The sequence below is a fragment of the Aspergillus nidulans genome, chromosome I, assembly GCF_000011425.1.
Source record: "Aspergillus nidulans FGSC A4 chromosome I".
Lineage (NCBI taxonomy): Eukaryota > Fungi > Ascomycota > Eurotiomycetes > Eurotiales > Aspergillaceae > Aspergillus > Aspergillus nidulans.
Genome location: NC_066257.1, coordinates 3368744 through 3393827, shown reverse-complemented (window position 1 = coordinate 3393827; position 25084 = coordinate 3368744). Strand labels below are relative to the sequence as shown.

Below are 25084 nucleotides of genomic sequence, written 5' to 3'. Positions count from 1 at the left end.
GGACACTTCACGAGTCGCGTTCCGCGTCACTTCACGTGATCACGTGATTGACCATTACTACAAATATACCGCCATCTTTAGTGTTTGGTGTTTCCAGAGAGACAGATTTAGCTGTCATAGATGAGCGCTGCTCTGATCGAGTCATTTGAATGCCATTGAACTATTGGCTTGATGGAGGCAGGGATTCTCTTGGGAATAGTTCGCAACCTGTGCTTACAGTCGATCAATTGATGCTTCGACTATTTCGTCCCAGGGCTCTCAGAGAAGCCTGTGGAGTACCCGCTATTTAACAAGCTATGATTAATCAATAATTACCTCCTGAAGAGAGTCCGAATGGGAAAATTATTGGCCTTCGATGAACCCGCGCCCCCGCTGCACCTCTGAGACGCCGGTTTCCCGGCCAGGGCCACCTCTCAACAAATATATCCTACATGTACCGTGAAAGGATATTCATAGGTCCCAACACGCTCTGGGATGGGTTTGAACATAAACAAACTTGGGAACACCCAATCTGCGTCCCGGCCCTCTGTAGTCGAGGACTCCGATGGCATGACCCACCGTGGAGAGCACGAGACTGCAAAGACGCAACGTTCTCCTGCAAAAAGAGTCAAGAGGGGAAAGTATGCGTCCAAGGCGTGGTAAGCGATGATGCCTTGTTTATGATCGGCTGCTGTCTTACTGACATTTTACAGCGCACCCTGTCACGCCCGGAAGATAAAGTTGCCCTCGAGCCATACTATAATGATGATGAATACACTAACCCATGTAGTGTGATGGCCATTTACCATGCAGAACATGTGTCAATAAGCAGCATGTCTGCCACCGACGTGATATCGGATCAAGCTCGCAAGCTCTGGAACTGTCCAGAACTGTGTTCTCAGGCACTAAGGAGCGTGGGTATGGGACAGTGCCGAAGCCAAAATGAGTGGTATTATTAATGTTCGAATATAGGAGTAGAGGACAAGCTCCTGCAAAGGGTCAATCAATTAGAGAGCCAGCTTCAACGACTTCTCGCAATAAACAATCAATCGGGCAGTCTCAAGCCTCCCTCAAGGCCAGGGTTTGTCTGTGGCGCAGAAACGTCGAGTATACTATCCTCGCACAATCAACCAACAACGCCACCAGATGACACGGCACATTTTGTGGGCGAGATTTCTATGGTCCATACTCTGAATCAGGTCGAAAACCACTTTCAGCGAGTAAGTACAACCAATCATTCGAGCTCATCAGTCCAATCTATTCAGCCAACGCAATCACCACACCTTCGTATCAAAGACGGCCCCACCCGGCTTATGCAGTCAGAGTACCTAAAGTGTGTCTTGAAAGCGCATAGTGTTATCCCTGATCGAGCTCACTGGAACGGGTACCTTCAGGCGTACGTGGACGATGTGCACGTTCTGTAACCCATTTTGCACCTCCCTACAATACAACAAGAGTTTTGCCAGTTCTGGGACCAGAATTATACTGGGTACACAAAGGCTCAAGCGGCCCAAAACCTTATATATTTAGCGATTGGACGAGGTCGTTCTACCTGCGTCTTCGTGGTACGCAGCTGTCAGGTTACCATCTCGCGGTGGGCGAGCGGCGAGGCGGGGCCGAAGGGTGGAAGGCCTGATGATGCGGCACGCCTGATTCTGCAGGATGTGCTGGGAGCTGGGGCGGGGTTGGTGTGGAAGAGGCCGTATAGTGGTGCGGTTAGGTTTGTTAGTCGATGGTGTCCTGGATGGCTGTTGGTGAGTTTACTCTAATCCCTGTCTGAAGGGAAGGTGAGCAGGGCTAATGTAGTGCTAGGACAAATTGATGAGTAATGGACAGGGACTGGACGAGTTGGTGAAGAGTCGGAAGTGACGTAGCATTAAGCTTAGCTTTCTCTTTGTCAAGTCGATCGTAATATGCTCAATCATCTATGGTGTTCAGGCGGAATCTTGAAACCCCCAGACATACCCTTTCTGAACAGGCCCTCCGGATCCACATCCCTACTCACCCTCTTCAGCATTTCAATGCTGCTCTCCCCATAAGAGGCAATCGGATCCTGCCAGTCAGCCGCGTAGTTAAGATACAGGAACGACTCGTAGTTGTTCAGCCTGCGTGCATCCTCTTCGATGCCTTCGAAGAGCGCACGAGCAGTGTTGTAGATCCTCTCGTCGTCCGTTTCGTCTTCCCAGGTAGCACTCAGAAGTGTGACGACTTGTGACCCTGTAGTATTTGAAAGGCCCAGGGCATTCTTCCTAGGTGCGCGCGCGTAGATTGCTGGTGGAAGCGGCTCGAGGGAGACGGACCACACAATCCCACGAACGTCCTCAATCTCGGGCAGGCTGGACTTCCACCGTAGATAGGTTGCATTGAGCATGTCGACCGTTGTGCCGTGCGTTATCACCACGTTCAGCTGTCTGTCGCCGCAACGATGGGTACAGTCAGAAATCAGAAGATTGGAGCTAGTGAATACAGGCAACATACCGGTTCCCATTCGGCTGGAAAGAGCCCTGCTCCTTGGATATATTATGCATGCTCGCAACACGCATCGTGCTGTATGCCGACGACATCTCAAAGAATTTTGCAAAGACCTCTGGATACTCTTCCTCCCTTGTATAAACAATACTGTTCACAACGGCCGCACCCTGACCACTCGCATATCCAAAACTCCCAATTAGCGATGCGTACTCATCGTATCCCCTTGCTGTATTGAAACTCTCAAAAGCCCGGAGCTGGTCGTTGATGGTCTCAAGTGGATAATACACATGTCCACCCCATACAGAGCCCTGCTTGAACGCCCGTAATTTGACTTCCGTTACAATTCCAAAATTTGCTGATCCGCCACGAAGCGCCATCGTCAGGTCAGGATGTTCTTCTTCGGTGGCATGAACGATTGTCCCATTTGGTAGCACAATTTCAAACTCGGACACAGTGTCGCATGTCCACCCGTAACGGGGCGAATGGTAGGATATCCCCCCTCCTAGCGTAAGTCCGCCGACACCAACCTGTGCCGCTCGGCCGCCTGCTACAGAGAGATTCAGCGAGTCGAGATAGGAATATACTTCCCCCCATGTAGCGCCGACACCAACCGAGGCCGTTGTCTGATCGTCGCTAAGACGGATTGTGTTCAGCCCGCTCAGATCGATAGTTATCCCATCCTGGATATTCGACGCCTCGCTGATAAGGCTTGTATGGCCTCCCGATCGAATCGCAAAATGGCATTGCGATTTGTCTGTGATACTCAGGAGGGATGAGGCTTGCGCTATGCTGACTATCGTGGTGGAGACGTCATCTGCGTCGGTTGGGGAGACGACACAGAGGGGGCGTAGAGCGGCGTTCTGCTGCGAGAAGTACGAATTCATTGAGTCGATGTAGGGTTTTGTGTGAGGGAAGGAGACTTTGGGCCCTAGCAGGGATGAGAGGGCGAGGCACTAAGTAGGTAAGGTAGCTGATATCAGTAACCTCATCTCCTTTCCAGCATTGCTGTATAGTAGTGTGAGAGACGGGGATGAATGAGGCACTCACGCAGGCGCCCACGGCAGGCGAAGGCTGGAAGCTGGAGAGGGCCTCAAAGCCCACAGCGGGTGATTGGTCCATGCTGGTGATTCAAGAAGTATGCCGTTGCCCTGTGAGATTTTGGATGTTTCGAGAGGTCCTGGCGAGGATGTCAGACGCTACTTATAGCCTTCTTTGAGTTGGTGGATATAAGCGACAGCGAACCCCCGGCTAATGTGCAAGCGTGCCTACTGTCGCTTATCGCCCACCTCTATTTACCGACCTCTCTACACTTTCCTTGTTCATCTTCATGATAATATTTCTTCCCCCAGTCTTTTGTACCATTCGGGACTTCCTTGCTACCACTTTGTTGGTATTATCAACGTACGCAGCATCAGCCCATCCCTAGCATTAGCGTTAACGTTCAGTTGCATAGTGTCCGTCCACTCACTTATCAAAGGAAACATACTTACATTCTTCCCAGTGTTATGATCTATTCAGCGCCCAAGGTCCAATCGTACCTAGGCAGCAGAGCGTATACTGGTCTCAGCAGGAATACTCATGGAGAGCTCCTGCGGGCTCTTCCAATATTAATGGAGAATCTGTTGATTGCAACCATAATTCTTTTCTCCAGATCAAGCAAGTTTGCCATCCGAGTGACGGAAATGGAACGCTCGCGGGGATTGCTAGTATTGAACATGAGGGTCACTATTGGTCTGACAAGCTGAGACGTTAGGCATCCCGCACAGAAGCCTCCTCTGTATCTGTAGGGCCAGACAGAGACGGTATATATTATACGCTGCCTTTTATTCCAGGGGTATTAATTATCCCGGGAGCAGAGATAGCCCTGCTGAAGAGACTACGCTTGGTGGTGAGACGGCTCGGTGAGACTGCTCAGCTCTTCCAACACGTTACCGACCTCACTATCGCATGCTAAATAGCTGACAGGCAGCGTTACTATTACGAGAACCTGGCGGGTTTTGGCTGCGACAACATCGTCTCATGAGTCGTCCTTTCCAACGGCAGACCATCACAGCAAGAAATACCACAGAGTGGCTTCTCAAGGAATTTTTCTTCAGCATTATCCTTACAGGGGGCGTCGAAAGGCCTAATATACTGTCCAATCAACACATAGACGCACAATAACGGCGTTCCATGAGATTCGTCGCAGATCAAACCTACGATGCAACCCTCTTATCCATTTCTGCGGCGATGTGGCCGCTAATGGATTAGTGTATGTAGCTCTCGTGCAGGACCATGGCGTTCAGTGCTTTCAATATACACCGGAGAGTATGAGTACAATGAGGTTCGAGTCTTGAGGAACCTCTCGATTCAGACGGGGAATGTGGCTCCACCGTCATTCTGGTATGTTGTCCAGTTCTTCTCTTTATTCTTCCACCACAACAAACTGTAAAACATCCAATTATCTCCAGTGACATACAACCTATTGATGAGTACGGATTGCTTTCAGGATAACAATCTGCATCATTCTTCTATCCTCTAACAGACCTTCATCATCTGGTACACCAGCACAGCTTCAAGAACCCTCATCCCAGAATAGCCTTGTCCAATTGCCCCGCAATAACAGCCCAATGCTTTCTCCGCAGCGGAAACGTCCTGGATCTCGACGTTATCCCTTCTAAGGACTGATTCTGGGCTATTGTCAACATTATTCATTCAACGCCTGATGATGTGGCTGTTGATGCGGCGGCGGAGAGACCAGGACGGAGTATCATGATGCTGAGAAGTCCAAGAGGCTGTATAATGACTATGTAGATTACAATCATTTAGGACGCTGGCAAGATCCGATTACTAGTTGTGGCAGGAATCATTGGCGGTTCATCAGGAAAGCTGCGGAGAGGTCTTATCGGCATGGAGTTTTGCAGGTGCTTTGCCTTGGAGTGTCCGAGATATAGAGGCCGTTGGAGGAGAGAACTTGGCTGGAATATATGTGAGCAGTAATTAACATAGGTTGCTGAGTGCCTGTAAATCGTGATGCAGTGTCATCTACTCAGGAAGCCAATGAGCGTTAGTAAGGTCACCATTAAGGTTGGGATATTGCGACTCCTAGGCGAGTACGTGCCAACAACCCAGTACATGTCGCAGAAAGTCGCGTGGCCATGGCTTGTACAACGTTGACTCGTCGCGAAAGCCGGAGGCGGACCTTGTCCATAGATATTCTGTGGATAGGAGTGTTCACCTGTTCCACATGCATGACTCGCTGCTCGCTAGCATTGTATATCTTGTATATCAGAGGAGGAGTGCCGAACTATCGTATAAGCCGGGATCAATATCATCAAGAGCCACTGTTCGACGCACCAGAGGCCGGATTGGTGACTCACGTTGCTATTTCTCATCGCAGTAGAGTGCTATAGCGTATAATGCGCAGTTCCGTTGTGACCCCTGCGGCTGGAAGACGAGCTGTAGATAGAATCGCGAACACTCAGACACTTAGTCGAGCAGCTGGCTCAGGGAGTCAGGCACGCATTATGCATGTCTATGCTTGGATCACATAATATGAGGCGATAATTTATACGACATCTATGCACCCCTGGCATTACGGCAAAATAGCCCTATAAACTGACCGAGGCGTCGTTTGAGGCACCCATCTGATGTAAAAACCAAAAATTCGTCAGGAAGGGAATAGAGAAGCGAGTCAGATCCACGCGTAAATTGAATTGCATTATCTTGGTTGGTCAATTGGCCTCATGACCCACGCGATCAACGGTGAAGACCGAACTTTTTAGCGGGAAGCTCAGACGGGAACTATGCACCGAAACCCAGCGACGCTTGTCAGAGACGTTGAGCTTCCTGCACGGGAGAAGACCAGCCGGGCTCTCACGAGGAGGTAGGGAGCTGTTCCGTCGGAACAGCACCTTAATCGACTTCAAGCGAGGCTGTTGCTGATTGTTAATGTTGGAATTTTGATTAAAATCCGAGTATTGGAGAAGCAAGTCCAATTTCCTATAGAGAAAGCCTGGGCTAAGATGCAGGCCGTGTTAGTGGACGATCGATATACTTGAGTGCTACCTCATACGGCATAAGCAAGTTTACAAACCGCACGCTGAGCGAACTATGGAGTCATCGCTTGACAGCTTGCTCCCTATTCTCGTCCCTTGACTGGCTCGCGAGACTAAGTATAGATAGTGAGGGTCTCGTGGCTCGATGTTCGACGGTTTTCACGGATCTCAAGATGACCCATTCAGATGGACTTATTCAGTCCCTCGAGTCATCTTCTCCTATCTTGAGTTGATTTCTGGTCCTATTACGGAGAAAAGCTTCATTCTGGTAGTGAATGAAATAGCTGGCGTATCTCAGCAGAAAGATGCGCGAATGAGTTCCCCTTTTTGTGTCTTGGTTGGCGATCGACATTTAGCCATTTATACGGGGTACGGATAACGAAGGTTTCGTAGAGGACAAAGCCGCTGGCGAGAGTTTCCCTTTCATGCGCCTTCTTCAATTGGAAAACGCAGGAAGCCGTCATTATTGTTAGACACACGCTTTATGCGTGGTTCATCGCCCTTGCAAGCCTATATTCCCCAATCGCGATTTTGATCCTAAAGTTGAAGCACTGTGATTCTTGGTAGCGATAGGTGGCCAATACATTGAGAAAACGATGCGAACTAGTTGATGATAGGTGTTTCGATGCAGCATAAGAGACTCGTCGAGTGTGAGATGAGTCCAACGGGGCGGCATTAGAGTGCATAACACCCATGAACCATGTCTGATTCAGCCCCAAGATTGTGTTCACAGCTCAAAGCCAAAGCGGGCCAGAGCCCAGAATCAGGTTCGCATGAGAATTGCATTTTGAGGGTCCACATTTCTTTTTGTTCTGCTTCAGGCCACTGATCGGTGGCTTCTCCAAGTAACGACTGCGAGTTCACCGCTTGGAAGAAAAGGCGGTCGCTGAGCCTGTACTTTGTAGTTGGCAATTTTGACTGTACTTTGACTGCGCTCAGCTGCACTCAGCTGCACTCTGAGCTGCGGGTTTGACTGGATAAACTGACAAAGAGCCGCTTTCGACAGTGGTTTCCAGTATTTCAATGGAGAGAGCAGTGGATTGCCTCAGTCGGCGGCCCGCAGGACTCCAGATGACGATGGGCGACCGTGTGTTAATAGGCTAAGATATGGCACGACCCAGTCAAGCTTCGAACGGGAGAAAGGTCTGGGCGCGGGAGTTGGGGGGTCTTCATTTCGCGCTCGTCTACATGTAACACGCCGCCCCTGTCAAGACTGGAGGTATTTCCTTCTTCGCTTATCCGCCCGCTACCGCGGGGAGAGCTTAAGGCGGTGTTCGCGTGGGACGAAGGATGGTTTGTTTGGAGGAAATTGGCCGTTTCACATGGCTACATTGGGCCCTAGTCTCAAGACAGACACCTGACTATCAACATTGCGGGCTAATTGTACCTGGCGAGAGAGACTCAGAATCCTGCAGTCCCATGGTTCGTGGGCTGGGGACCTGGTGGCTGTCTGGCCCCCCAACTGCATTCCAGGAACCGCGGAAGCTATGGCCTGATGGCACACCTGCATTCCATATAGAAGTCGCGGTATGAGACTCTATTATTTTGCCGCGAGCAAAATACATGATATCTGAGCATGAGCATACTTTCAATTGACCAATTGAGCCTTTACACAACCTCTGGACTCAGCCGTAAGGGAATCCTGGACCAATGTTTGTAACAGTTTGTGACAGTTTGTGACAGTCTGTGACAGGACGATACCAGGAACAATGAGTATCCGAGTCCAGGCCCAGACCGTGGGCATCAGCATATAGTTTTGATGACTTTCGACGACTGGGTTCGCTTTGTCTGCGAGGCAAAGAAAAAGGTATACTCCGTAGACAGCTCGCCTCAACGGCGAACGGTCTCCGGTGGGCGTGAATACGGAGGCCTCCGTAATCGTAAACGGTCCGACTGGGGCTTGGAGTCCATAGGCAATTCGCTGAGCCATCCACTAGTTAATTAACTTTAGCGGTTCAGGAGACCGTCACTTGTTGGATCTCCAGACCTGTCAGGTCAACTCTCAACTTTCTTTCTCTCAGTCTCTCCTTTTCTCGCGTCCTTTCCACTCCTTCTTGCCCGCCGTTCCTTTTGCAGTTCATCGCTGCTGTTTGTTGCTGTAAGTACTGCTTCTCTTCCCCTCTCCCGAGTGGACGGCCCAAAGTCACGGTACCACTGCCCAGCCCCCCGTACTCCCCGTACCCCTGATCGTTTGTCGGGCTTGTGCATCAGCTCTTTCTTTCTTTTTCTTCTCTACAATGCTCGCCTGGGATTCAATTTGGTTCTGATCTTTTCCCGTCCTCCAGGTACGCGGGACTTCACCGAGAACCACGTCCGGGCTCTGCTCGATCTTGGTTTGGTTTACACGCGGAAACAACAGATTTGTTGACATCGCAAATCGTGTCGCAGGCCGCCAGTTGCGATTGCTCGAATCCCTCCGACGCAGCTACTCCGTCCTACTATCGATAGACGCCGAAGACGTTTTCGTTTGAGCAGCCTGCAATTGCTGATGACTTCCTTCTCCTTACTTCCTTAACCAAAAATTGACCCACTCACCGCATCGCCTTGGTCATCGTCAATCGCGGATCAATAGACATAAGAAGGTCATGACGGCTTCGCCGCCAGCGTCGCCTACGGGCCCGGGGCCCCAGAGACCTTTTAGCGCTCTGATGCGCACTCCGAGGAGCAACAGCCGTTTGAGCATGAGCAGTAAGCATGGCGGGAGCAGGGCTTCTGATGAGGACGGGAAAACCGCAGTCAAAGTTGGTGCGTTATCTTGGACTCCCGCGGGATGCAGCCCCGCGGCTATTTTACTCAAATATTGACCCAATTGCAGCTGTCCGTGTCCGGCCGCCGCTGAAGCCCACGGATCCCGGGTATGAATTGATTCCGCAACGATTCCAGCGTTCCATGGTCCATGTCACCTCGCCGACCAGCTTAGCCGTTGATGTGCCCCAAGGTCGCAAACTGTTTGTTTTTGATCGCGTCTTCGCCGAAACCGTCGATCAAGCGGGCATCTGGGACTATCTCAGCGATAGCGTCGGTTCTTTCCTGCAAGGCTACAATGTCTCTATTCTGGCCTATGGCCAGTCGGGCGCCGGTAAATCCTACACAATGGGAACCGCTGGCCCAAATGAGCAAGACGTAGAGTCTTCGGGTGAGTCTGATGGATTGTCGCAAGATTGCAGCCACTGATAAAGTCAGGTATCATTCCGCGCGCGGCTCAACTTCTGTTTGAGAAACTGGAAGGTCCCAAGCATTCTCGCACTAGCTCCACCGGGCTCCGCACACCGTCGCGTTACTCTATCAGCTCTACATCGAGCTTCGGAAAATCTACCGTCGACAAAAACTGGCAGTTGAAAGCCACCTATGTTGAGGTATGTGTATCTCAATTTTTAGCCGGCGAGTCTAACCCTGGCAGATTTACAATGAACAATTGAGGGATTTGCTCCTCCCCGACTCCGTGTCCGCCGCAGACCGCAGTACCGTTACTATCCGCGAAGATACCAAAGGCCGCATAATTCTGACCGGTCTGCATCAAGTCAACATTAACTCGTTCGAGGACCTTATTGGCGCGCTTAACTTCGGGTCATCTATTCGGCAAACTGATTCCACTGCCATCAATGCCAAATCGTCGCGATCTCACGCTGTATTCAGCTTAAACCTTGTTCAACGAAAGTCCGCCAATGGTGTAACAACACCGAGAGAGAAGCGCATGTCGATGCCCACCGACCTCTCCGGAGGCGACCAGTCCATCACCGTCGACAGCAAGCTTCACTTTGTCGATTTGGCGGGAAGTGAACGGTTGAAAAATACCGGCGCCTCTGGTGAGCGCGCCCGCGAAGGTATTTCGATTAATGCTGGTCTCGCCGCGCTTGGAAAGGTCATCTCGCAGTTGTCCTCCCGTCAGGCCGGATCTCACGTTTCCTACCGTGACTCCAAGCTTACCCGGCTACTTCAGGACTCACTGGGTGGAAACGCTTATACGTACATGATTGCCTGCGTCACCCCAGCAGAGTTCCACCTCAGTGAAACTCTGAACACAGTTCAGTATGCGCAGAGAGCGAGAGCAATTCAAAGTAAGCCTCGTATCCAGCAGGTTGCCGACGAAAGCGACAAGCATGCTGTGATTGAAAGGCTTAAAGCCGAGGTCGCTTTCCTGCGGCAACAATTACGCAATGCAGAAGATAGTGATCGACGGACAGTGGCTCCCCAGGAACGCACAGAACGTCAGAACGAGCGAGAGATTGAACTCCAGAACCAGCTACTTGATGTCCAAGAGGGCTACAACGCACTGAGCCAGCGGCATGCGAAGCTAATATCCGAACTTGCACGGGATTCAAGGCCTGCAGATGCAGAGAGTGAGTCTATTGTGGGCGACTCTGTCGAGAGACTCAAGCGGTCACACTCATTTGCGGAATCGGTCGAGCAGGTCGTGCTTGAATACGAAAAGACGATCCAGAGTCTCGAATCTTCGCTTTCAAGCACCCGAGCTTCTCTGGCCAGCACCGAAAGTACCCTCCTCGAACGCGAGACCAAATGCACTTACGTAGAGACCGTCAATGCGCAGCTTCAGGCCCGCATCCAAAAGCTCATGGACCGGGAGGCGAGCACGGAGACTTATCTTCATGAGCTAGAGTCCAAGATAGATGGTCAAGCCTCTGGGGAAGAGCAACACGCGGCAATGGTGTCAGAGCTCCGTAAAGAGCTCGCCCGAGCTCGGGAGAACGAGGCTAGCTGTGAAGAATATATTTCCACACTAGAAGAGCGCCTAGCCGAGGCCGACCAGGATATGGAACTCATGCAACGCGAGATAGATCGGCTGGAGCATGTTGTGGACCGCCAGCGGAGCCTCGGAAAACTGGATAATCTCCTCTACGAGCTCGACCACATTCAGCAAAATGGCAAGAAAGACGACCAAACCCCTGAACAGCCTGAGAGGACGTCCACTCCTCCAGGAGCATACCAACCTCGAAAGCGCGGATTGTCTCTTGACGTGCTCACCGAAGCCGCCGAAACCGCTATTCCTGATTCTGACGAGGGTCTGTCTGATCCGATTCCTGAAGAGGACGAGGACCAGGCTACACCCAGCAAGCCCGTGTCAAAACAAGGTGATTCTGGCCTAAAAATACTCGAAAGTGCTACTAGCCGCCTTAAGTCAGTTCACGATGCAGAGCCTCTGAGCCCCACCCAGATGCGGGTCGTCTCTGATAAATTGGAAACCGTGACTCAGGAGCTTTTCGATTTGCGCATGCAGCATGAGAACACACTCAATGACTACGAGGCCCTCGAGGCCAAGTACGAGGAAGCCATGAGAGTCATGGCGGAGCTTCGCCAGGACGCAGCGGACGAGGCCCGCCACTCTGCCTCCCCCCAAAACCTTACCGCTTCTCGCCCGATCTCTTTTTTAGAGGATCCCAAGGCCCCCGCGTCGAAGACTGGAACACAACATTCCTTCTCGCAATCACTCTCATCGGAGTTATCCTTGGCCGGGGAGCCTGCGACTTCGCGAGATTCATATAATGTCAACACTCCTCAGACTACCGTTGGTTCACAGGACGGAAGTGTGCCGAACGGGACGCACGACGACGAAGATATGCGCAAACTCCTTCTGGAGCATCAAGAGAGCGTGAACGCAATGAAACAAAAGTACGATGAGCTTCAGGCCGAACACGAGGACACCTTGAGCTTGATTGAGTCGCTCAAGGCCGAGTTGCAGAGATCTAGGTCTTCGTCGCCGCCGGCAACTCCTGGCTTCAATGTCATCCGTAGGAAGACCAGCCAGAGCATCATGTCAAACCTTGATCGCGCTCACCGATCTTTGAATGGAATGCGTACTATTGCTGCTGAGGAATTTGCATCCCGCCCAGATACTATGCAGAACTTTGAACTTCATCTCGAGGGAGCGATGCATGAACTCCATGTGCGTATGGAGCGGATTCAGCAACTTGAGGCAGAGAACCAAAGTGTGAAGAAGGAGATGGAGATGAAGTCCACCATCATCTCTGGACTCACCCGCGAGCGATCTAGTCTGCAAGGAGCTTCCCCTGTTGACCGTGGTCTCGTGAATCAATTGCGTGACCAGGTTGTTCAGCAGGAGAACACCCTCATGCAGATGAAGGAAGCCCATGATCAGAGGGAGAAGGCTCTCATCCAGGAAATAGAAGAGCTCAAGGCAATTCTGAAGACCCAGGAGGAAGCTGCCAAGGCCCAGGATGCCCATGTGGAGGAGCAGGAGAAGAAAATTACTGATCTTGAGGGTGAGCTGACGGAGTGGAAGAGTAAGCACCAGACCGCTATTGAGTCTTTACAATCCTCCGAGAACCAGCTCAAGTCTACCCTGGAGGAACTGAACAGTGCACTTGCCACAATTGACTCTATGGGCTCAGCCAATCCTGCCCGTGACGCCACGGATAAGGAGGCGGCTGCCACCGAGCTGGAGAGTGAGCGTGCCCGACAAAAACAGGTTGTCGATGAATTGACCCGAAAAATTGAAGAGCACGAAAGCACGGCTGCCACCTATCTTGAGAAGATCGCGTCCCTTGAGAAGCTGCACGACGCCCAGAAGCAGGCATCTGACTCTGCATCCACGTCAGCCGAGGTTGAATCGCGCCAGGCTCGTATTGCGGAATTAGAGCAGGAGATTAACAGTCACAGGAGTCTTGTTGAGTCGTACAAGAAGGACTTGGAATCTTTGCAGGAGTCTCACAAACGAGAGTTGGAGGAGCTGGAATCACGGGCAAAGGCTGCAGCTGACGCTGAGCATGAGTTGCGCCTGGCGGAGCAGAATAAACAGCACGAAGAGGCCATGAAGGCTCTGCGTTCTGAGGTCTCAGAATCACGAGACGAGTTGGTTAAGCTGCTCGGCATGGTTTCCAACCTAATCAAGTCAGATGTCACCGCAGACAACCTCGCGGACCAGATACAAGACATCCTAATGCAAAAGCAGCACTTTTCTGACAAGTACGCCGAGCTGATGGACACGAATGAGGATCTTCGCAAGCAGATTGAAGCAAGGCAAAACGATGACAGCCGTGTGGAAGAGCTCAACAAGGCTATTTCCGTCAAGGATGGCAAGGTCAACGAGCTTGCTCTGCTTGTCGCTACCTTGGAGGACACGCTTCTGCAGCGCGATGAGCAGATCAAGAAGAAAGACGCCCTCGTTGCCGAAGCCATAGCTGAGAAGCAAAAAAGCGCGCGCCTCGTGGAGGAACTCGAGGACCAGATCACAAACAGCTTCGACCAACACAACAACCGCCTCTCAGTTATCCAACAGGAGCGCGACCAGGCTTTAGAAGACGCCAAGGTCAAGATCGCAAACTACGAGAAAGACATCGAGACCTATCGTATGCGCATTGAACAGCTTGAAGTGAGTATCCTGTCCATATGTATTCACCACTTGCTAACAAAATCAGCTTCAAATCAAGAACCAAGACCCTTCGCACGACCGTAGTAGCTCTCTTACGTCCAACCTCCGTAAGAGCTCTTCAGCTGCTTCCCTTCCCTCCCCCCCGCCCGCTATTCCTCTTCCACCTCTTCCCACCATCGCCGCCGGAGCAAACGGTGCTTCCTCTCCCCCCAGCTCTCGTCACACTAGCAAAGAGCTTGTGGGCAGCCACGTTGTCGAGGAACAGGAGGCACGTATCCGTACTATCGAGAAGCATCTCAACGCTGAGAAGCAGCTTACCGCCACGTTGGAGGAGGCGCTGGGCGATCTAGAAGCCCAAAGTAACAAGGTCAAATCCGACTGCGAGGCTTGGAAAAAGAAGGCTTGGCAGCTGGAGGAGGAGCTGGCTACGCTACGTAAGGAGCGCAACTCCCAGCGCCTTTCTTTGCAAGCTGTCGAGGAGGAGAGGAACGCCCGCCGCGAGGCCGAAGCAGCCCGCGCCCAGCTCGAAGAGCGCATGGCTGCTCTTAACAAGAAAAAGAAGAAGAGCACCCTTAATTGCTTCTAGTCATTCGTCAGACATCCCTACGCCATTTTGCTTTCCTTCTTGCCATTTTGAGACGCGAATTTCAGATCATCACTGCATCATGAACTCAACGTTGATTCCCCTGTATACCTGATACCTTGTTTTTTATGCTTATTTACGCTCAATTCCCATGTTAGCTTGTTTGCTGATTTGATCTTACGCACAGTACCCATTTCGTTCTATAACCCTGTTTATGACTTTATTCACGACCCTCTTTACCCTCTACCCTTTTGCTGGAGGTGATTTCACTCAACCTCTTCTGTATATTCTTCCCCTTTTATTGTACTTTCATCTTATCATTTTGTCTACTGTTTAGGAGCGGCCAGACATGCCATCGCTTATAAGATAGCGAACTGTTTTTTGTCGTTGGAAGTAGAGGTTGAATTTGAGCGTTCCACATTCTTCGGTCTCAAGCAAAGATTTTTAGAACCTTCACCCCTGGATTTGAACTTGCTCAATGCTAGTCAAATATCAGTCTTAATAGTTTTCCAAGCAAAGTCATGTCATAATAAAGCTTTTTCATCTGCCTGCAGAAGTAAAGTATCGAACTTCCCACTCAGCCAAGAAGGACTAAACACCCTTAGAGAGCTAAGTTTTGACAAATATACTTGTTGTCATGATATTAGCTGACTCATCACATGACGTCGGTCCAGCCGCGTGTCCTGTAGTAGCTCCCCACTAGTCAAGTTGTCATTGAGCTCGACAGAAGCAGATCAACTGCCACAATGGCAGAAAAACTGCTCCCCAAACCGGCGAGCATAATAATCATTCATCCCGATCTCGGCATTGGCGGTGCAGAACGCCTGATCATCGACGTCGCCCTCGCGCTCCAGAACTCTGGCCACAAAGTCACCGTCTACACGTCGCACCGGGACAAATCGCATTGCTTCGAGGAGGCGCGGGATGGGACGCTTGAAGTACGGGTTCGCGGGGACAGTTTCTTCCCACCAAGTATAAGAGGCCGGTTTGTTGTTCTTTTGGCGATCTTGAGGCAGCTTTGCTTGACGTTCGAGTTGTTGCGGGAGGTCGCGCAAACGGAAAACGAGAATGCCGACCAAGTGTTTATTGTTGACCAGGTACCGGCCTGTGTGCCGTTACTAAAGATGCTTGGTCCGCGGTGGTTTGCTTCAAAGGGAAAACAACGCATCCTCTTTTACTGTCATTTTCCCGACCAATTACTTGCGCGGCGAGATGGTGGGTCTGCTTTACTGCAATTGTTGAAGGGGCTGTACCGGTATCCTTTTGACTGGTTTGAGGGATGGGCGATGAGTGCGAGTGACCGGGTTGTTGCGAACTCCACTTTCACGAAGAGCGTGGTGAGAGGTGTCTTTGGGGCAGAGAAATTGGGTGATGTACGGGTTGTCTATCCGTGTGTTGATACAGCGGCGAAAGAGAAGAGTGAGAAGGATGTGGGGACTATCTGGGAAGGGAAGAAGATACTCCTGAGTGTGAATCGGTTCGAGAAGAAGAAGGATCTTGCGCTGGCGATAAGGGCATATCATGGGCTTGGGGAAAAGAGGAAGGGGGTAAGATTGGTTATTGCTGGTGCGTGTCTTTTATTTATCCCCCTGTGCTGATCTCCTCGATTTGGTGCTAATGGTGACATGGATAGGCGGCTATGACCCTCGCATAACAGAAAATGTGCAATACCACAAAGAACTTGATGCCCTCGCAACAAGCCTCGGCTTGCAAACCGCCACATCGAAGACCGTCCCGTCTGCCCTCTCCATCCCCTCCTCCATCGACGTCCTCTTTCTTCCCTCAGTGTCCTCTGCCTTCCGCGACAGCCTCCTGGCTAAATCCTCGCTTCTCCTCTACACCCCGGTGAACGAACACTTTGGGATCGTTCCCATTGAGGCAATGCGCGCGGGGATTCCCGTCCTTGCATCGAACACGGGCGGTCCGCTTGAGACGATCGTTGAAGGGAAGACAGGGTGGCTCCGTGACGTGGATGACGTCCCAGCTTGGACAGGTGTCATTGAGAAGGTGTTGTATCAGTTGGGGGCGGACGAGCTTCGGCAGATGAGTGTGGCGGCGAAGGAGCGCGTCGAGGCTGAGTTCTCGCTGCACGCTATGGGTGATAGACTTGAGGGGGAGATTGGGAAGATGCTGAGTACTGAACGGAGACAGTTTAATGGCGCGCAACAAGCATTGTTGCTTTTGGGAATGCTGGGGGTGGTATTTGCAGTGCTTGTAGGGTTGGTTCTGGCGTGGGTCGGTTTTGTATAATACCCTGCTTAGCTATTCTATTTCTTTCTCTTACGGACAATTAGCCATATTGCTGGACAAATCATGGTTATTATTTGTTGTTAAAAAGTTGTTAAAAGGGTCTCCTGGTTGGTACTAACCCTGATAGTCAATGATCAGGTCCTCGGCGCTTAACCGACAGCTGCTGTCCATTCCTCACGACGTGGAACCAACAAGAAGCATGCAATGAAACTGCGCCGCATAGGAAATACTATTAGGCGTAGAATCTCCATCGCTGAGGCGGCTATGAAGCTATTCTCACTGGCCTACTTGATACCAAGGCCGACCCTGAAACACACGCCATCTAGTCTGATCATAGATAACTTCATCAGTCTGCGCCTCCTCACCGTATCCCAGGTATTATTTCTGAGTCCCTCGCCTCTCTTCTTTTAGAATCGAGGCTTGAATTGAAAGGGCTGCCCCAGCCCAGAGGATATGAAGAAATGCTCCTCAATGTCGCTCGCGCTCCTATGGAATCGAATTCTCATCTTCATCCTGCTGCTTAGCACATTACCTCGCAATATACTCGCAAGAGTCGACACATATTCAGACTCAAGTTCATCGGCAAAGACATATTTTACAAATCCCCCGTCTAACCCCGACTTGGAGGCCATCCCAACCTTCGAACTCGGCAGCGTCCAGAACATCGCCTGGACGACGAATCTCGACTTCTACAACATCAGCATCTGGCAGCGCACTACTGGGAATGTCTCCAGTCATGAAGGTGGGAATGATGGCGAGAGCGAGAGTTTAAATATCAATATACAAGGGGGTAATATTTTCGGTACGTCCACCACTATGTACAGAACAGTGAAATGCAGTCTAGACAAAACAACTAATTGTGGGAAAGCCCAAACCACTGCGGACGAAAGAGTGAATACCTTTGCTTGGGTCGTACAGACGTACTCACTCGACCTGGCCCTCTCATCCATTTTCTACCTTTCCATTGAGGGAGACGCTACATCGACGTCTAGAGACTTCAATATCACCACCTCGCCATCATCTTCATCATCCAACTCTTCTAATACCGCATCCTCAGCCCCAAATCCAGCATCGACAGAAACTTCCTCCTCCCTAACCTCAACCGGCAAAATCGCTCTTGGGCTCGGTGTTGGCGTAGGCGCGCCATTAATCACCCTCCTCGCGATCCTCGCGTACTTCCAGTATCGGAGTGGGAGACGCGCGTATATGCTAACAGAATCTCAGTCCCAGCTATACTCTCACCCACCTTCTGGACTTGGTCTGGGTCTGGGTCTGAGTGGCATGGGCTACCCATCTCCCTCAGCCCCAGCTCCAGCTCCAGCAATAGATCAACCCGCAGTGCCCTCGTCAATACCAACCCTATATCGGAACCCAAATCTAAACTCGGTGCAATATCCTGCAGAGTTAATGCCGAGGTTAACGAGACCAGTTCAGGTGCAACCTTGGGAAATCGATGCGAATCCGCGGTTCTATTCTCCCACTCCTGCTCCATCTCCACCTCAACCGCCACCATTAAGTTTTTCAGGTGAACGTTCAGTTTTAGCCATAGATGAGAATGGGAGTGGACATGAGAGGTCTATGTCGAGATCTACCACAAACAGCAATAGAAATAGTACAAGGTCTGCATCAAGTTCAACGTCGAGGTCGGCTTCCTCGTCAGCTAGGGCTCGGTCCATGTCCAGGACCAGGGGAGCTAGAGTTGGAGTTGGGTCTGGAGCAATAGAGATACCGGAGTTACCTGGAGAAAGCTATAATTTCATTTGAATCTGAATGCCGAATACCGACACTCCATCTATATGTATATATTCTCTACTTGTGGAGGTCCGGTCTATTGGATATTGCTGCATGACATGGGCGGTTCCGACTCACAATCTGTATATAGACATGCCTGTACATCAACGTCCAAAGCGTAATTTTGGTCCATCTATATCCGTACTGCTGAAGTACGTACTTGATAGCCGCAAGGATCATCTTATTGCATGAATACCCTTTCCCGATAATCTGTTCTAGCTAATGGGTTAACATGTCTAGAATTCCTTTCATTGCCCCGTTTAGGATCCCTAAACCTTCACCAATGTCAGGATCGTATGTAAATAGAGAAATAGCATGGTTCTTCTTGGTATATAATCACGGTTGGGAAAGTTATACCTCCCCGTTCGAGCATTGCAAGCATCATTCTAACACTGATACTGTCCGGATACGGTCGAGGGACTGGATCTAGCAGTATTGGCGGTTTTGCACACTGCTCCTCGCCTTGAAGCAACTGAAACAAAGCAGCCGTTGAGCTCACGGTCTGAGGACAACTTGTTCCTCTGGCAGATGTGCTAGGGCAGTTGTTGGAGCGAACATAGCACGAGAAATCAAAGTACATGGAACATCTATTCAGAGGACGACTCGCAACCTGCTAAGAAGCAACTAGTATTCCTACTGCCTAAATAATCAGCTGGGTCGACAGCAGGTAGGCCAGAAATTAGAAATGTCAAACTCATGACTGCAGTCAATCCTGTAATGGCACCCCTGCAGTCCCAGGGCTTAAGGAGCCTAGACGTCAGTCACGTCGCGCACAGCCTCCACTCTATAGCAAAGCCAAGGCCAAGTGCTCATTGCAGCCTTACAAATGATAGCCCTCTTGCAGGAGCTAGTCTCCCAATCAAGGTCCGCCGATGGCACGTATTTCCGCGAACAAGAATATCGAGGCCCATGTAAATCCTCCATCTCTTCTACAAAGATCCTCCTGGACGCCATTAAAGACGATGATTACCGGAAAACTAGCTAAGAATGTGACCGTCATTCATGTATTGGTCACCCTCACATCGGTCCAGGAACAGCAGGGCCCCATTTGCTAGATCATGAATAGTCTAGACTTTAAGGATCGCACCAATAGAGAGCATGGACTGCGGCCAATACAGTTAGGGCTACTACTCGGCTGCGTGGTCAGAATTTATAAGCATGCTAGAGAGCAAATTGGACAACAGTAGTCTGCAGCTTTCAATTGGTCTACTGGATACGTATAGTATTCGCCGATGTTTACGAGGAGCACTGTGCACAGAGAAAGGTATAAAGGCGCGCTGGTCTCGCGCTCTCCATCCACCTCCACGCCCATCTCACGCTCATGAAGCATCCCAATCAAGTCTCCAGAATAGCCATCAGTCGTCCCAGCAAGATGAAGTTGAACCTCAACTCCCTCCTCGCCCTCACCCCCCTCCTTGGTCTCAGCCAAGCAGCCGACTGCATTGTCCCCAACCAACAAGTCTTCTCCCAAGCAGCGGTCGAGATGATGTGGTCCATCCGCGCCTGGCTGTGTCCCAACGCCTGGAATCAGTGGATCTTCGCGTATCCAGATAGTGCGTGGTGCGACGCAGGTGGTGGCATCGTCAGCGCGTTCTACGGGTCCTGGGAAATCCTCGGTATGCAGAGCGAGCAGCAGTGCTGGGTGGGCTTTTCATTTCCTGCATCGTTTTAGGTGCATTCTGTCATAATGAAGCTCGCTAATGAGGGCAGGATATCACTGAGGAAATCATCAACCAATGCATGTGGTACGGCTTTGCGAAGCACAAGCTACAACGGTGGAACTTGGTCGTACGGCGATATCTGGGCCGGCGGCTGGTTCTGGGCGGATAACTCGCGGAGCTGTGTGCATCCTGTCAAGAGAGATGCACTGCCTGTTGCTTCCGTTCCTGTTGGGGATATCAATGCTGAAATGAACGGTACCACCCTTGCTGATGGGATGAGCCAGGTCGGCAGTCGACTATGGCTGGATTTCAGTCCGACGAGGTGGTTGTTGTTGAGAAGGAGGAGTTTTAGTTCCAGGAAAGAATAGGCAGGATTGAAAGCTTCCAGAGGATTAAGAGAGGCTTGGTTGGCCCATGTTGTGATAGCAGAGTGGCTATAATGAGCGAGGCATCTGAAGTCATAGAGAAGCCCGTGTTGTCCCATCTTAGCAACGATAACGCCGGCGAGAGCGATCTCCCAATTCTAGAGCTTGTCTGACCAAGAAGTACACTCCCATGGTCAAGCACTCTAGCCTTTCTTCATTGCCTTGTATCAGAGCCGTAGGCTTTGCGATTCTGCTCGTTTCTTTTCTATTGCTCTCGTCAGGATGGTCTGCGCATCGTCATCACACGTTTGGAAATAACGGTCTAAGCCTGCGATTATTTTCATAAGCCTGATTAGACGAGCACCAGGAGCTTTGTCTTGGATCGTTGCAGCAACGCTGATGAGTTTTCCTCCTATAAACGATAGCTCATTCTTTGCCTATACATCCAGTACCTGTCGCTGAGTGGCCAGGTGATCATAAACAAGGCTGTGCACCAAACAGCAAACCGCCTGTAAGCTCGTCTTCGATGACTTGTGACGTATTACATTCATCAGACTGGGTCGCGCTTTTAAGGGCAGACGCGTTATATCAATCAAGTGGACACAGCTGCCAGCTTTAGGAATTTCCAATTGTCTCTTGCTGTATGCTTCGGCTGTCGAAAAATAGAGATCATGGCATGCATGTTGTCACAGGCTATGGCCTGGAGCTTGGTTGTCGGCCATGCCCTCAACCTAGTTCTAGATAAGGTTTCTGCAACATCAGTATACAGCCTCGGAATTGCAGCCTCGTAGCTTAGGAAAAGAGATCCGTCGGCATGTAGGTCCGGCGGTATACTGGTCCGGGAAGTCAGAAGTCCTGACGTATGATCAGGAAAGGTTGATAAAGGGAGGAGGGAGATATCTGCGCTTCTATCTCTTGTTTCTTTTTCTTTCTCTAAGCTTGTGATACTCGTTTATACAGAACAGCCAGTTGAAAATAATACTGCCTACACCCGTTACACATGTAAAGTGGATGGATGCCTCTAGTTCTGGGAATCGGCCAAAAAAAAAAAAAAAAAAAAAAAAAACTAATAAACCAGATTGACTTCAAATAAATTTATTGTAATTTGAAGGGTGTGTATATGTATGTATGTATTATGAGTTATAAAATTTGATTGAGTAAAAAAAAATCGCTTGGTTTCGAGGTGCAAAAAATCGACAGCAGTGTGGTTCGAACACACGCCTCCGAAGAGAGTAGATACCTGATTTCTTGTGAAATATTCAAGTCTACCGCCTTAGACCACTCGGCCATGCTGCCGTTCTATATCTATCTCGCTAATAAGTCTAAGCTATATTGAGCACAGAATAGAAGTGTCGTGGGTATATTGGAGAAGCCTAAAGTTAAAGTGACCTTCTACAAATATATATTTGCTAGCATTGAGTTCAATGCTTCCTAACATAAAACCTGCCTTTCCACACATCTAACACGCTATACATTCCTTATTGAATTCTTGCATCGGTCGATTTCTTCGCTTTTTTACTCACACCTTTAAGTATGGTATTCTTGCCATCCCAGACTCGATATCTTAAGTTACCTGAAGTTGGCTAATGAACCACCTATCAAACAGACGGGCTAGGCTACCGTCTATATATCATTCGTCTTTATTCCAACCTGCTACATGAATACATCTTTAAGCACTGCTACTGGCCAATAACTTCTCGAATCTCTAGTACCAGATTAGGCTAAGAGCTGCTAAGTAGGGTATTGATCTGTGCTCCCTTTGTGCTGGTTGAATGCAACTTGTCTGCTCATGAACGAAACTGACTTGGATTGATTCTCTTATCGACCTACTGCCTAACTCGAATCATATTCAGGATTCACCCAGCTCGGCATCCCCACGAGTCCCCTGATCTTGGCCCCGTACCTTTGCAAGGCCACAAAAAGCAATGCCGCAGGTCCAACTACTATTAGCGCTTGTGTGGTGAACGTCCATGTCCAGCCTACAGATTCCTGCCAGGGTGTTATGAAGAACTTCACGTTGTCAGCGTTAGTCGTTGAAATCGTGAGGCTGGAGGGAAAGAGGAGAGTACGCACAGGATTAACAAACGCACTCAGATTCAAGAAGACAGCGTAGAAAATAATCACGCTCGATGATTGGAGCGGGTAGCTGTCAACAATATAGCTGGAGGTTATGGTATTGCCAATCTGGATTCCGGCAGCGACTGCGAAAAACAGTTAGGCCATTGCTATCAAGAGAAATGAAATAGGGATAGCGATGGTGATAGGGAACATACAGAGAAAGAAAGCAATTTGTCCAAGAATCCAGTGGTACGACTTGTCTATGCTGACTCCGAAGAGAATGAGGCCCACTTCACCACGAACCCAGTCAGCCAGTTGATTTTTGACCAGTGTAGATAATTGCAGGGTAGGCATACCAGCAGTAATAAGAATAGCAGGATAAACGCCCCAGATCCTCATCTCGGCAACCCTAACGCCGCCGTTTTTCTTCGCCAGCCTTGCCACTAAGGCATCGCTGAGTCGTCCTGAGCACAGCACCTCCGAGACAACGGTGCCGAGGAGCAGGCCTATGAAAAGTAGGCCTTGGATGGAAGGGCTATAAGACGGGTATGCGGCAGGGAGCATGGTGATCACAGATAAAACCCACCAATACCAGAGGAAGGAGTATCCCAGCACGGCGAGCGGGATAGTAGGGAGAGTGAAGAGGTACATGAAGCGGACAAGCGGAGTATAAAATGGGACGGTAGGAAGGGCTGGGAGGGGACGTAGGTTGAGGAAGGGAAGGGTTTTTGTGCGGGGGATATCAATATCTCTTTCAGTCACGGCCGTGCTGTTTTCGTATGGGGCTGGCTTTTCGAATGAGACCAAGGCTGGAGGCTGTTCAATATCAGAATCTGTGGTGGTAATCGTGACTGGCATCCGCGTCAGCATGAGAGCCCGCGGATACAGTGTCTCGGGCATGAAGAATAGTTCAAGGACCAACAGCGTGGCGAAGAGAATGGCGTTAAACCAGTTGATCCATGCTGCCGACACGAGGTTGAGGACGCCACCGACTGCATTCATCATCAGTAAGTTTCACATATTTAAAAAACCATTGTGCAAGGAAAAAATCAGAGAAACCCACAAATTGGCCCAACAAGCAATCCAGAATCAATGGCCAGCACCCATAGACCCAGTTTCTGGCCACGCTCATAGTCGAAAAAAAGATCGTTCACTGCAGGTATTCGTTAGCGCTAACCAAACAGCTCCCAGGCCATATGTTCTATAATGATAGACATACCAACAGCCATGCCCACACTGCTACCCGGGCTGACCCCAAACCCCTGAAAGAAGCGTGCAGCCATATACCCGCCATAGCTATCCGTGGCCGCAGCCCCGATTGTAGAAGCCAGCGCAATTACTGTGCCGATGATAAACACAATCCGTCTTCCATATATATCGCTTAATCCCGACCAGAAGAGTGGGCCAACCGACAGGCCGAGGGCAGGGATCGCGACCGTCCAGTTCACCTCGCTGTAGCTGATACTGAACTGGGATTGGAGCTCCGGGAAGGAGGGGACGGTTGTTGTTGTTAGGTAGGTGAAGAGGAAGTACCTACTCGCGCGTCAGTCTGGCTTGACCCAGCTTGGCTTTGCTTAGTTTTCTGAACACGGTATGTACCGGGACAGTGGGGACAGTTGGGAAAGTACTTGAGCATGACAATCGCTAGAATAGTGTGCTTCTGCAACCACGACCAGTTCAATGGGTCAAGAGGGTCGCATGTCGGTTGCGGGTGGACGCGGATACCGTTTTGCTCCACAGGGAGAGGCTCGTTATTCTCCGCTGGGGCTGCTTCGATGCCGGGATGTTTTTCATGCATATCAGCCATTGCGGGTTCCTTGGGGGGATGCATGGCCTTAGACCTGCTGTAGGCGAAGTTGGCGGTGCGCGGCAGACTATATATGGATGCGCCATATTATACGATTTCAAGCTGAGGAAATCAAGATGGCCAGATGGAGATAGAGCATAGGGATCGAATGATGTTGCAGAGGGATATCTCTTATCGGCCGTTAAATGCAAGGATCAGGATGGGACGGCTCAGTTCCAGGATCGGTACAAGGTATAGGTACAGGGGATACGTACGGGGTTTACATGTTCATCGGGAAACGCAACTATAGCCGTTAACGATAAGATTATTCATATCTTGACAAATATAACGTATCAAAGGGATTGCCCTACCGGTATAGAACCCTTGTAAAGAGATCTATATAGTCAGCTATAAGTCAAGTAAAGCCCCCTATTAATGTCCACTACAACACTTATCAGCCCTATATAAAACTGTGGAAATATACAATGCTCCCAGCCCTCCTCCTCCTCCTTGCCCTGCTCAAGGCCTCCTCGACAAAGCTGCTCTTCACAGCTCTGGCCATATCAGTCGCCACAATCCACGAAATGATCTCGATCCTTCATGACAAACACGACGAGAGTGATCCTCGGAAACCCCTCGATATCAGATGTGCACATTCACGCCTCGCCGAACCGGAATCTAGCCTGATTCGGCCAATAGATTGAGAGTTGATAAGGATAACATCAGACTGATAAGCGTGCATAAATGATGACAT

General features: G+C 50.3%; 7 protein-coding genes across 7 annotated transcripts, besides 1 other annotated feature; 5 read left to right on the top strand and 2 right to left on the bottom strand.

The window, feature by feature from the left end:
* Positions 1-25084: part of a sequence feature (contig 1.113 1..316066(1)) that runs on past both edges of the window.
* Positions 432-1403, top strand: ANIA_06877 (uncharacterized protein; the record flags this gene model as incomplete). Its single annotated transcript, XM_659389.1, has 3 exons — positions 432-638; positions 693-897; positions 952-1403. The coding sequence occupies 3 exons, from the start codon at positions 432-434 to the stop codon at positions 1401-1403; spliced, it is 864 nt and encodes a 287-aa protein (XP_664481.1).
* On the bottom strand, positions 1745-3570 carry ANIA_06876 (FAD-binding oxidoreductase; the record flags this gene model as incomplete). Its single annotated transcript, XM_659388.1, has 4 exons — positions 1745-1755; positions 1945-2435; positions 2662-3404; positions 3499-3570. The coding sequence occupies 4 exons, from the start codon at positions 3568-3570 to the stop codon at positions 1745-1747; spliced, it is 1317 nt and encodes a 438-aa protein (XP_664480.1).
* ANIA_06875 (kinesin family protein) lies at positions 9183-14422 on the top strand (the record flags this gene model as incomplete). The annotated part of the gene is made up of 4 exons (XM_659387.1): positions 9183-9624; positions 9672-9844; positions 9889-13836; positions 13883-14422. 4 exons carry the CDS (start codon positions 9183-9185, stop codon positions 14420-14422), a joined length of 5103 nt encoding a protein of 1700 aa, XP_664479.1.
* Positions 15141-16726, top strand: ANIA_06874 (GDP-Man:Man(1)GlcNAc(2)-PP-dolichol alpha-1,3-mannosyltransferase). The gene is made up of 2 exons (XM_659386.2): positions 15141-15985; positions 16053-16726. The coding sequence occupies exons 1-2, from the start codon at positions 15166-15168 to the stop codon at positions 16667-16669; spliced, it is 1437 nt and encodes a 478-aa protein (XP_664478.1). The 5' UTR covers positions 15141-15165; the 3' UTR covers positions 16670-16726.
* Positions 17141-18333, top strand: ANIA_06873 (uncharacterized protein; the record flags this gene model as incomplete). Its single annotated transcript, XM_659385.1, has 3 exons — positions 17141-17471; positions 17538-18103; positions 18283-18333. The coding sequence occupies 3 exons, from the start codon at positions 17141-17143 to the stop codon at positions 18331-18333; spliced, it is 948 nt and encodes a 315-aa protein (XP_664477.1).
* On the top strand, positions 19833-20489 carry ANIA_06872 (uncharacterized protein; the record flags this gene model as incomplete). Its single annotated transcript, XM_659384.1, has 2 exons — positions 19833-20102; positions 20154-20489. The coding sequence occupies 2 exons, from the start codon at positions 19833-19835 to the stop codon at positions 20487-20489; spliced, it is 606 nt and encodes a 201-aa protein (XP_664476.1).
* On the bottom strand, positions 22320-24351 carry ANIA_06871 (putative MFS transporter; the record flags this gene model as incomplete). The annotated part of the gene is made up of 5 exons (XM_659383.1): positions 22320-22687; positions 22760-23536; positions 23608-23697; positions 23764-23883; positions 24078-24351. The coding sequence occupies 5 exons, from the start codon at positions 24349-24351 to the stop codon at positions 22320-22322; spliced, it is 1629 nt and encodes a 542-aa protein (XP_664475.1).

What these genes read in the sequence shown, in the direction of transcription:
- ANIA_06874 (XM_659386.2), top strand. Translation starts at nt 15,166, where the DNA reads ATGGCAGAAAAACTGCTCCCCAAACCGGCGAGCATAATAATCATTCAT. An exon ending in GGTAAGATTGGTTATTGCTG is followed by an intron (nt 15,986 to 16,052) that starts GTGCGTGTCTTT and finishes TGACATGGATAG; the next exon opens with GCGGCTATGACCCTCGCATA.